Here is a 12,781-nt window from a genome sequence, read left to right as displayed (position 1 = left end):
TTGTAAAAGAAATTTTAATTAGCACTAAGATGTGGATGAAGTTAGTGGAAAACTGAGCCACTTAGATCAGTTGATGGTGATACTTGGGGGGGGGGTCTAACCTCAGAAACTTGTGAATTAGTGGTGAGATGCTTACTTTAGGGTCTCTAACATAAAGTGTGACATCATTCACTTATAGTGAAACTATGAGATCGCGTAGAGCTTGTTGGACGTGGAGGACCGGGTGTGAGGATTTGTGTGTATGGCTGTGCAGCCTCCCTGTGGAATAAACTCACAAAAACTGTCTTCGGTCTAGTCAGGCTCATTTCCACAACCTCAAGCTGAACCCCAGGTAGCTATGGCTTTGAGCAGCAAGGCTTGAACAAAGGAACTAGTGTAAAGCATTTAACAGTACCAAACAACAAAATAGGAAAGTCACGTAACACACCAATTTATAAACGTACATTATATTTTTATGAATTTTTATTCCATGATAAGCAAAATCCACCAGAGGATTCCAGAGATACAGATATTTAAAAATCCTTTAATCCTATCACAAACAAGCATTGGCAATCGTAAAGTTTGTAAACTTTTGAAAAGTTTGTAAAATTTAGATTGGCTACTCCGGTCTGACTTGGGTGATCAAATCCATCAGGATGAAGGTCTGGAGGGCCAATGGGGTAGATCTGGACAGTCACCTGGCCACCAGAGCATTTTCCACTTCAGTTCTAAACTTTACAGCACGCACGCCATAGACTTCAATTGAGTGGTCCTGATGTTGCAGATGCAGGAGATGAGTATGCTCAAGGATAAGCCAGGGTGCTGTGTGGTCGACGGTGGTGCCTTTGCAGTTATTCCTCAGTCCAAGGGTCATGTGGGGCAACTTTGGCCTCAGAGGTCGGGGTCTCCCGAAGTACTCTTTGAGACCATAGAAGGTCAGCAGTGGATTGGCTACCGGTCTAGGTCCACAACAGTCGAAGCGATATCTTTTGGTGGCAGGCTGATATCCATCTTTGGCTATCAATCAGGACTCAGATGGGGGGGGCGTGGCTAGCAGCCAGCTAAGATGGCCGCACAATAACGGAGCTCCGTGACTGAAGAGCCCTCTCGTTATACATCCGGTAACTTATCCGCAATATTGCAATCCATACATAGTACTGCCTGCCAGAACTCCCGCTCCGGTGCGCAACGAGCCGACCCTTCCTCCGCTACACGACTGTTCCGAGGAGTTACAGCGAAGTGCGCCCTGCGGCCTTTCTTCGCGCCTGAAGCCGGGGACTGAAGTGCGGAGCGGACTCCATCAGGCAAGTTCGCTGAAACGCGGGTGGGCGTGCACGCTGCACGGGTGAGCCCCAGAGGACTACTCCCCCACACTACCTGAAATCCCCGATCACTCCGAACCAGCATCCGACCGCCCAGTGCGGCCCCTGTGACAGAAACGCGCCAGCGGAGCCGGGGAGGCGCCGGAGAGCACGGACCTGCAGAGGGAGACCTCCTACGGCCACTGCCGATTACCGCACCTGAACGTCTTTCACCCGGGCGACTTCCCAATCAACATACAGTCCCGCAGGCCGTCACAGCACACCGGGCAATACCGAAAAGACACACCGGAGGGAAACGAGGAGCGGAACGCAACACATTCACCTGACCCGGCCGCCCCACGACCAAACCTCATTGCGGACAATACCCTGCCAAACTCCGTGTCTTCCACATTGACTCATACGGCGGAAGGGCCCCGGCCGGGACTGCACATTCCACGGAAGCTCCTGCACTCAGTGGCGCCGAACCACTCGCCTACAGAGCACGAACGTCTGGATCTACCCACACGGAACCCACTGCCCTACCACATCACAGTAACAATTAAGGGCACATCGTAAGCCTACTCCGTGACACGACATGAGTGGCAGGGGGACACGGGGACAACAGACATTGAAGCTGGACAAATTTGCTTACACCAAGGACCCACCGGACAATCCGAGAGGGGACGCACAGCGAACATCACCCCAGCCACTCGGAGCCTCAAATGACGCAGATAAGGTCACTCTCCAGGACGTGATGGCGACCCTAAAAGTGATGCAATCCTCAATGGGCACCATATCGACGGACGTGTCCCTGATAAGGGCGGACTTGGCAAAGATATCTGATCGACTCGGAGAAGTGAAAAAGACCACTACTGGACTAGTAGGGGACACGTCTGACCTACAACGTAGGGTCATACAACTGGAGAAGGATAATACCGCAATGAGGGCCAAACTGGACGACCAAGAAGGACGCTCTCGGCGCAATAACGTCCGCCTGATAGGTGTGCCGGAGACGGAGGGCGGCCCAGCCCTGGACCTCTACATAGAGGACCTAATACAAAACCAGCTCAAACCCAGGGGACTGTCAAATTATTTCTCGGTAGAACGGGCCCACCGAGTACCCGGAGGAATAGCTAAACCGGGAGCTACACCTCGCCCTATTTTGGCGCGCATTTTCAATTTCAGAGACCGGGACGCCATCTTACAGGCGGCTAGAACGCGCCCACCGCTCAAAATTGACAATTCTGTAATTAACTTTTATCCGGACTACACAGCAGCAGTGGCCCAACAAAGGAGGGGATTCACAGATGTGAAAAAAGAAATGCGGGCCCGTGAACTCAAATACTCGATGATCTTCCCAGCGAAACTCCGCGTCGAATCGGAAGGAAAAACCTGGTTTTTTGAATCACCGCGAGACGCCCAGGATTGGCTGGAGGACTGGAGACCGGCTAGAAGACCCAAGAATTGCGACCCCAGACGTAATCTCAACAACGGAAACTCACAGGTGACCGACGAAACCGAATAGACGGGGATAGACCCGCTGCAAACGCTGCAATATTCTCACCGCACTACACAAGGAATTCGGGAAGATTGCCTTTGTACCACGAACATGAGCACCGACAGCCTAAGGGACTGCCAACGGCTAAAGAACTGCCTGGACATACTCATAAGTGTCGAACTTGGTAAGACTTGAATCGCAGGTGAGGGCCGTCATGCAGGTAAGAAACTATACTCTAAAATGACATTGCATGACATTCCCAGAGAGGGGGACTCGAAACAGATCACAGAAGTCTCACCCCCACGAACACTGCTCAAAAGTTGGGACTTTAAGCACTCTGCTCAGTTGGGGAGGTGGACGGTTCTTTGTCCACCGGGCAGGGAGGCAGGGAGGGGGGCTTGGGGTTTACACATGATGTATTTGTTCTGTTCTTGTTTTATGTTTATGGCTTGGATAGCTCACGCAAGTATGCATACTAAACTCAACTTGGTTATATTGAAACCTTTTCGACATGATGCCTCGACCGAGGCCTACCTGCAACGTATATTCATCACTCGCTCTGAACGCCTCATCCACTTCACGAAACGATGGCCTGACACCCAGATTCCCCCCCCGGGCACCGGCTTGCCATTGACCTTGACGCAACTATACTCCGTACCTCTACGGACACACTTGTATATTAGACGTTATGGCAGACACCGATTTACTGTTTCCTAATTCCCAATCACATAACTTAACATCCCCCTCGTTAACAGTTCTCTCCTGGAATGTGAACGGACTGGGACATAAAATTAAAAGGGGGCTGGTCCTACAATACTTAAAACGGAGGGCGCCCACGATAGTCCTTTTGCAAGAAACACACCTGACGGGCACAGCTAGCCAGGCACTAAACCATTGGGGCTTCAAAATGGTCATACACGCGGAGTTTACCTCCGGATCCCGAGGAGTCGGAATCCTCGTCAACAAAAATGCACCATTAATAATCAAGCGCACTTGGGCAGACGATCAAGGACGCTTCGCGGCAGTCACATGTCAATGGGAAGGGCGGGACTACAACATTCTCACGGTATATGTCCCTCCATCACTACATCAAGGAACATTTCAGGATCTAGGGAAACTACTCCTGGAACTGCCGGAGGGGAACCTAATCATTGGGGGTGATTTTAATGCGGTACTTAACGCATCAATAGACCGCCAGCCTCCCCGGGAACAGTCTAGGCCATGCCACCTCTTTAAAGAATTTCAAGACGCAATGGGGCTGGTGGATATGTGGAGGAATAAACACCCAACTGACCACTACTACACGTTCCACTCGGGAGCGCACAACAGTCTCTCCCGAATAGATTATATACTGACACTGGCAATACCCCCTGAAATGATACTCTCCATAGAACATCTACCGAGGGGGATATCAGACCACTCCCCAATGCAGCTAGAATACACCACACAGCCAGCAAGGCGACAGAGAATCTACCCAATCTACCCAGGATACTTGAAAAATCCCAAAATAGCTAAAGCTCTACACACTGCAACTACACACTACTTCGAAGAAAACTTATCTTCAGTTGACTCCCCGTCCATCCTTTGGGAAGCATATAAAACTGTCGTCAGAGGACAGGCCATCTCCACTATTACGAGACATAAACGGACCCAAAGGGAGACCATAGAAGCCCTAGAAGCAGCCGTACTTGCGGCAGAACTAGCTCACGCTACAGACCCCACTGATGACACAACACGAACACTCACCCTAACTTCGCGCGAATACAGAGCATACGCAGAAGACATGGCCAAACTTAGACACACTGACACCCTACATCGAATATATGAGCTCGGAGATAAAACCGGGAAAATGTTAGCCTGGCTTGAGAAGAAAGATAGAGCGGACAGATGGATAGCCCAGATTACGCTTTCTGATGGTACACACACTACTTCCCCCCAAGGCATAGTCGAGGAACTAGGCTCATATTATGAACAGGTATACACTGCCCGTAACGGGGTGACGGAAGACGACAGTACAAGATTCCTACAAGACATACCACTTATGACCCTATCTCAAGAGGACGCCCAAACCCTAGAGGATGACCTAACGGTGGGGGAACTGGGGAAGGCTCTAGCAGCCCTACACACAGGCAAAGCAATGGGGCCGAACGGCCTGCCGGTAGAACTATATAAAACAATGGCCCGGCAACTCCTCCATAACATGCTCCCCATGTATAATGACTGCCTAACACCAGGTACTTTAACGGAGGACCAGCGATTGGCCACTATTATCGCTATCCATAAACCTGGCAAACCGCCTGACCAAACATCTTCATATCGTCCGATATCACTCATGAACACAGACGCCAAAGTCTTGGCAAAACTATTGGCACTACGACTACAACCACACCTCACTACCCTGATTCACCCGGACCAATCGGGCTTCATGCCCGGTAGAAATACGTCGCTTAATCTACGACGTCTTAATGGAGTGCTTCACCGTATCCCACTACTACGAGAAGTCGCAGCCATCCTATCTTTAGACGCAACCATGGCGTTCGACCTCGTGGAGTGGCCCTTTCTTTTTGCAGTGCTCCAGAGGATGGATTTTGGTCCCAAATTTTGTAACTGGATCAAATTACTTTATACAGCCCCCTTAGCCCAGATAGTTGCCAATGGCCACACTTCACGTAAGATTACACTGGGTCGCGGTACACGACAAGGGTGCCCACTGTCCCCGCTCTTATTCGCGCTCATCTTAGAACCACTAGCGGTAATAATACGCACAGAACCACTGATCCGTGGGATCACGTGGGAGCCAGACTGGGAAGACCGTATATCCCTATACGCTGATGACGTACTGATTTACTTAATGTCCCCAACTACATCCCTGATCACCCTATTAGCAGTCCTTGAAAAGTATAGAGAAATATCAGGCTACACGATTAACTGGACAAAGTCGGTCCTTTACATCTTACACGGTCGGATGCCCCCACTACCTCCCGCCTGCACGGTACAGACAGTGACCAGGGGGTTCCGATACCTCGGAATATATGTCACGCCAAACGACTCCGTCTTTATGGAGGAAAATTTGTCAAAACCCCTACAGAGGCTCAAGGCGGACGTGAAACATTGGCGCTCCCTTCCACTGACATTGTTGGGACGGGCAGCGCTCTTTAAAATGCTTTCGCTTCCGCGATTTCTCTATGCACTACAGAATACCCCTTTTCTGATCCCTCCCTCATATTTCAAAGCAATTGAAGCAGAAATGTCCTCTTTGTTATGGGACGGTAAACCGGCTCGTATAGCCCAGGCCAAACTTGTCCGCAGCTGGTATGACGGAGGGATCGCACTCCCAAATGTTAAACTATACTACTGGGTTGCTCAGCTAACAGTCATTAATCAATGGCTACACACTCCACAACAGGATCCAGCCTACAGCCTTGACAGAACTATCCTTCCCGCAGATAAATTGATGAAAGCCCTATACACCAACAAATGAAGGCATACACTCACGGGCCCAACGGCCCATACTATCAAGATATGGCACACAGCACAGAGAGCCCTAGGATGGGAGGGGGTACTCACGCTTGCCACCCCGCTCTGGGACACACGGAGACTTGGTACATTGGCTAACACTAAAGGTTTCAGGCAATGGGATCTAATTGGGATTTCCAAGATTGGGGATATGTGGAGCCGGGGAGCAATCATCACATTCGGAGCCTTTAAAGAAAAATACGGAATGGCAGATGTTGCGCTCTATCGCTATACGCAAATCCGGCATGCGCTACAAGGGGCCATCCCGATCGGTACCACACTGGCCGACTCCTCCCCCTTAGAAGATAGGCTCCTAACTGAACATCTCCAAAAGAAAGCTATATCACTCACATATAGTAAACTACTAAACAACCTTCAAGACCCCACGGTAGTACTTCGGAGTAAATGGGAGGCAGAACTAAGGGATATAGATGATGAGGACTGGTTACATGCACTGGCTTCTGCAAGAGACGCCTCAATCCCTTCCAGGTTAAAACTAGTGCAACTAAAGATACTACATAGAGTATACTATTCACGCACCCTCTTACACAAACTGGGACACATTTCAGAACCCAACTGCTTGAGGGGTTGTGGTCTCCAGGGAACGTTCTACCACATACTATGGGATTGTCCTAAAATACAAACGTACTGGGCGCAGCTCATGTCAGAGATCTCGGAAGCCAGTGGGGTGGAGCTACAACCAGAACCAAGGTGCTGCATATTGAATATTTGGTCACCCACAGATCTTAATAGAGGGCTGCAGACATGGGCTACGCTAGGCATGGCTCTGGCTAAACGTAATATCGCTAGAAAATGGGGGTCTAACCTACTCCCTACAAGAACGCAATGGGGGAACGATATGGATGCGGCAATGGTGGCAGAAAGGGCGGTCTATGTCCACAGAGGTTGCCCCAAAAAATGGTCTAAAATATGGGGGAAATGGAATGAATATCGAGGCAATTTATGTGAACCCCCACAAGAATTGTCTGACCCCGAGACAAGCCCATAGGATGGACTACAGACTAAGCTGTCAATTGTGTTCCTGTTGAGTCCCAGGGGGGGGAAGAAACCTGAAAGAAATGGGATTCGAAGGTGTTACTGATATACCTGTTTGTTGATGAAATAGTTACAAATACGCAACACATAAAAGACTGCCACCTACTAATATTATCGTATAATGGTCATCATATGTCGTGCAAAAACATGTATACTGCCATCTATGATAAGGCGAGAAGAGCTGTAATGTGATGATACTTGTTATGAATGATAATTGTATGTATATGTAAAAGGATAAACACAATACCATATGTCTGTATTGCGATGCTGAAAAAGCCAATAAAAATTGTTTTAAAATAAAATCAGGACTCAGATGGCACTCCCAGGTACGGCTGACTCAGGTGCAACTTTTGCCCATTGAGGATCCGTCTCTTGTGGGGTCCAGGGTAGTTAGTGGCGATTCTCCTGAAGTCGCTACTAACTTGCAAAAATGGGCTACTCCAGCTTTAATGACCCTGGTGCTGGTTCCAGGAGATCAGCAGACTGACACTTGGAGTCACTCCTTTGGTCTAGGGCACGACTTTTCCCCAAGCCAGAAGCCACAGGCACAGTCTTCGCTAGACCAAGGAGCAGCAGGTGCGGTCCTGAATGACCACTTTAAAGACCGCCTAGGGGTGCATACACTGCTAACATATTGCTAATTCAGGGAGAAAAGATTTAGGACTTCCTGCAGAATTTTATCTGTTAATCTGGCTCTTGTAGTGCCTTGGAGGAAGTCACCATATGAACACTGCATGCTGCAAATCAAGCACCCATAATTCTAGCACCACAAGGGAGTGATCAAAAAGCGTTCTGGGCAAATGCTCCATGCATGAGGTCCATAAGTTTCCATCTTGGGTGGAAAGCCAATGAAAGTGCATTGTTTATTGAGTAAGTTGACTGAATTAGTTTAATTAGTTAGATGAGGAGGTAGTGATGGCTAGAACATACGAATATATGACGTTAAACGCAACAATTACAACGCATGCCTTTACAATGCGGTTTTTACATCACAACTACCATTACAACGCATGATTTTACAACACATGCCATTACCACACATCTTTAGAAACTACCATAACAATGCATTCCATTACAACGCATACTACTACAGCGCATAATACTTTTGGGGCAACAGTGGGGTAAGTGTCGGATAGTGTAGGGGTAAAAAATACTATTCTCACTCCAGTGAGGGCAAGAGTAGGTTAAGTGTTGGATAGTGTAGGGGTAAAAATGACTATTCCCACTCCAGTGAGTGCAACAGTAAGGTAAGTGTTGGATAGTGTAGGGGTAAAAATATTATCCCCATGTACCTCAAAACCCATACCCACCCTAAAACTAAAAAATCCCCATTACTTACCTTATAATGCGTTGTAATGGTGTCCGTTGTAATGGCATGCAATGTAAAGGCAGCTGTGTTGTAACAGCTGCATTGTAAAGGTGGTGCGTTGTAATGACTGAGTTGTAATGGTTGTTTCCTGGATAGACAAGTGCATTCTTCCACAATTGGGCAGCTTCTGTCCTGGTAATGTGCACAAATGGTGGCTGGTCTTATTTCAATTTACAGAACTTGGACAGTGCATTTCTTTGATTTTCATCTAACTTCCCATGGCGAATATGTTGTGGGTTGGTTTGAAAAAAGTTAACCTATTAATTTTCAGTTAGAAAAACCATCATATACCTGAGAACGCTCTGAATCCGACCACTGAATAAACACGACTGTTGTTGAAGTATACAAACAAAAATACTTACAAAACACAAAACTGAGAAGAGCATGAGCGGCAGTGCCGAGAGGATGAGCAGCCAGCGCCATCCCAGAGAGGGCATCACAAAGACAGCGAGAAGGACTTCGAACACTGTCCCGATGGCCCAAAAAATCTGTTAGAGACAAAAAACAACAGAGCCACTGCATCAATCTCAGACAACAATAATCATTTGACAAGAGGTGGACTTTCATAGTTGGCCCTTATCCTGCGTCTATGACGTAATGCAGTATGAGATAGGAGGGCCAATTACCACTTGCAAGAAGAAGGCTTTACATACCATGACCATCTAATTTGTTCAGTGTTCAGAAGAATTATATCAAACGTGTATTTTACTTCAGGCATGGGATGAGGAACCCCTGGCTAAACCTAAATATGGGAAAAAAGTAATGTAAAGTCATCTGAGAGGGCTAATATCTATGTCAAAGCACACCACTCATCTCTTAAGGGCAGAGTAGTTCACACAACGTAGATCCTCATGTGCTGTGTGTCCATTCTAATAGTTAAGGGATCATAAGAAGACAAGAGTATAAAACCCCACCTTCCTCAAAAGCCTCTGTCTTAGAGGCTCCTTGACTAGAGTATATGGTTCATGGTGATATGGGTCAATCGATAGCCCTAAGCATCGTACAGTTTAAAGTCTATATGGTACTAACAAGCAGACATTTATCAGCACAGTTTAAAACTATCCCAGCAGAGCACCAATTTTTCACTCTTTTGGAGATGACACGCCGATAGCTACAGCCCTCCCTTGTGCCCCTGCCACCTTTTGGGATCAAGTTCTGTACATTTCCAGTACTCTCTGGACTGACTTAACATTTCCAGAGTATGCCATAAAATATTTCGGAAGGCTGTCCACTTCCTGTACTCCTTACCCCCGGGACACAGAACCATGGACGTGAATTTACCAAAATGTCCTGGGTAGCAGGGGCGACATCAAAGACACTGTGACTCCAAGCCATCACAGGTTTGAATCCTTGTGCCACCCGTAGCCTTTCAACATATCCCATTCATTCCTGAGGGGATATGGGAGATACAAAGAGGGGAAACTACAGAAAGTAACAAGCATTAGCATAGTGTTTAGGCAAAAGTCCTGAGCGATGGCTAAAGGTCCACCTATGCAGCGCTTGCGAGCTGCGTAGGCGAGACCTAAAAAGGGGTGAGAAAAACATATGTGCTTGTTTTCTTGTTGCTGCCTTCATAACTCCTGAGAGTGTGATATTAAGGGCGGTGCCAGATTAAATCAGATAACAAATCATGGGATGTTTTAAAATGATTTACCCAGCAATGTTTGAACTGTGCAACTCCAAGATCAATACCCCATCCCTGTATGTGGCTATGTAACACTGTTCAATTAAGTTTATTAAACAAAAGTCTTGCAATAAGCATGATTTGTGCCAGAAAGCTTTTCTTCATCATTTATTTCAACACATGCTCCATGGGATTCGGGTCATGGTACTCCAATAATATTGGGGTGTGTTTAGTTTTTCTTTTTATTATCTGTGTAAAACTTTTAGTAGTTATTACATTTTTATTGTTCTAATTTTGCATTTATAAATAAAATAAATAAATAAATAGGTTCACTTGCAGAGTATAATCCCAAGAACAAGTCAATGTATCAGTGTAATGTTGCCATAGAGAGTTGATTGTGTAATCACAATTTCATGGAAGGCAGGGAGATGCATGAACAACCATCAAGCGAACTTCTTGATTCCTAAGCCTCAGAGAGATAAGTGCTAACTTGGTTCTTGCACTTTAAGCCTTCTGTTGTGCATGATTTATTGCTAACAGCATAGTTGTGTCATTATTACTACCTTTGTTATTATGTTGTGTCAGGCCTCCTTTTGCATAATTACCCATCCGGCACTATTTCCTATTGCTGTCCAATCTTCTCAGTGCCTCCTTCTTCCACCATCATGCTCCATTGCAGGTACTTATTTACTCCAATCTCCAGGGTCTCTTTGTTGTAATCCTTTTTACTTCCAGGGAATTCTTAGACCCCTTCCCTTGTCAGGCCTTACACTGTACTTGGTTTTTGGGCACATAGGCATCCTTAAGAGCCTTCTGTGAGGTGCCACGGCCAGTGACTTATACACTCATCTGCATGTGTGGGACCTTTCTCAGCTGCTTCATTTACATTCTTGTTGCAGCAATGCTTTTCAGTTTTCCAGCTGCCCCGCTTATGAGCCTCAACACTGTACCTCATAGATGTGCAAGGACAGTAATCGTAGTTTGAACACTAACATGCCCCTTGTGCTTCCCATACAGAATAGCAGCCATTTCAAGATTGTTCCAATTCATCTCTTCGTCTGGCTCCGTAGGATATCACTGGGCAATAATTTGTCAGGCAACTGCTGCACCTCCAACACAAACAGCAATTTGCTCCTTTTATTTTCCACTACAAAGCCCTCATTAAGCCACTTATAGATCAGGATAGGGAAAAAAATTGACACAATTGCTTGAAAGGACGTAAAAAACCAGAAATGTACCATGGACCCAGAATCTCTTGGGAACTCAACCCCTCAATCACAATGAAGCACAGTGGCATTGTGGCAGGCTAGGCACCAGAACACATCCTCTCCTTGGTAGTCAACTGGTTTCCTCAGCCACACTCAAGACATCTGAATCTAAAAATAATTCAGAAAGAGCAGGAATTTTTGACAGGTGTCTTGCTGACAATCATACAGTGGAGTGGCAACAACTACCAGGATGGGCTAGTCTTGTAAGATGGCTTAGAACGCAGGAATTAGTGCAATTCCAATACTTTCACATTTCTGAGACAAGTGCCTTTTGAACTCTGCTTAACAGTGCATTCTAAGATCATCGCCAACTCATAGGATCATGGAGGACAGACATGAACGGGACTCCCAGGACAAGCAAAGAGCTTCATTTGTGTTGTGACTGGTCCAATAACCTACCAGCAATTGCCCCCGCGGTCCGAAGCTCTGGCACTGCTAAGAATGGATCTCAATCCACACTAAAGTTGTCCATGATTTATTTATTTGGCGGTTTTATATAGTGAAAACTAGACTTAACTAGATTTCGAAGCACTTTACCTGGTTTAAATAAATCAATGGTTACATGGCATTGGTATAGCTTCCTTGAAGCAATGGTTGCAAGAGTCTCCTGCAAAGAAAATACACATTCACCTCAGTAGACGAACGAGGAGGAGAAAGAGGTAGTGTATTTACAGCAGTACAACATTGCAATATTCAATGTTTATTAAGAAATGTGGGACTTGGGGTCCAATATGGGGAGGCGTTGTGTTGGAACAGAAGGACTTAAACTCCTTTTCTGAGGCTCAAAGGAGAAATCTGATTGAGGCTATCTGATAATGTTGGTTTTCTTCTTTTTTTCAATGCTGGGATTTTACGTAGTAGAGTGTCTGAGCCTCCGAGAGTACGGTAACTACCAGATAAGTCTAGTTTGTGGGACAGACAGTGTCAGAGAACTTTGTTGGTAGTGCACCCTAGACTGAATTGACTCCTTGCAACAAAAGTGATCAACTTTGGTGGGGTCAGCAGAGGGGTTACATGAATATATTTCTTCGCTTCTGAAACTAGCCAGACCGCTGCATAGTACATTGCCTTGTGAGGTACTGAGTAGGTTTAGTCAACACCACAAAGCAGGGAGCTATCATAGTCCAGTCTGGAAAGTATGATTGATAGGGTCACCTGTTTGAAGTCTTC

At 46.6% G+C, this 12,781-nt stretch overlaps 1 protein-coding gene across 1 annotated transcript in view; it reads right to left on the bottom strand.

The window, feature by feature from the left end:
* Positions 1-12,781, bottom strand: part of SVOP (SV2 related protein) — a 381,533-nt gene that overhangs the window by 77,821 nt on the left and 290,931 nt on the right. The window contains exon 8 of the mRNA XM_078667399.1: positions 9,082-9,207. Within this exon, the coding sequence (XP_078523525.1) occupies positions 9,082-9,207 (126 nt within the window). The remainder of the gene's footprint in view (positions 1-9,081; positions 9,208-12,781) is intronic.

The sequence above is a fragment of the Lissotriton helveticus genome, chromosome 11, assembly GCF_964261635.1.
Source record: "Lissotriton helveticus chromosome 11, aLisHel1.1, whole genome shotgun sequence".
In the NCBI taxonomy this organism is placed as follows: Eukaryota; Metazoa; Chordata; class Amphibia; order Caudata; family Salamandridae; genus Lissotriton; species Lissotriton helveticus.
This window is presented reverse-complemented; position numbering and strand designations above follow the sequence as displayed.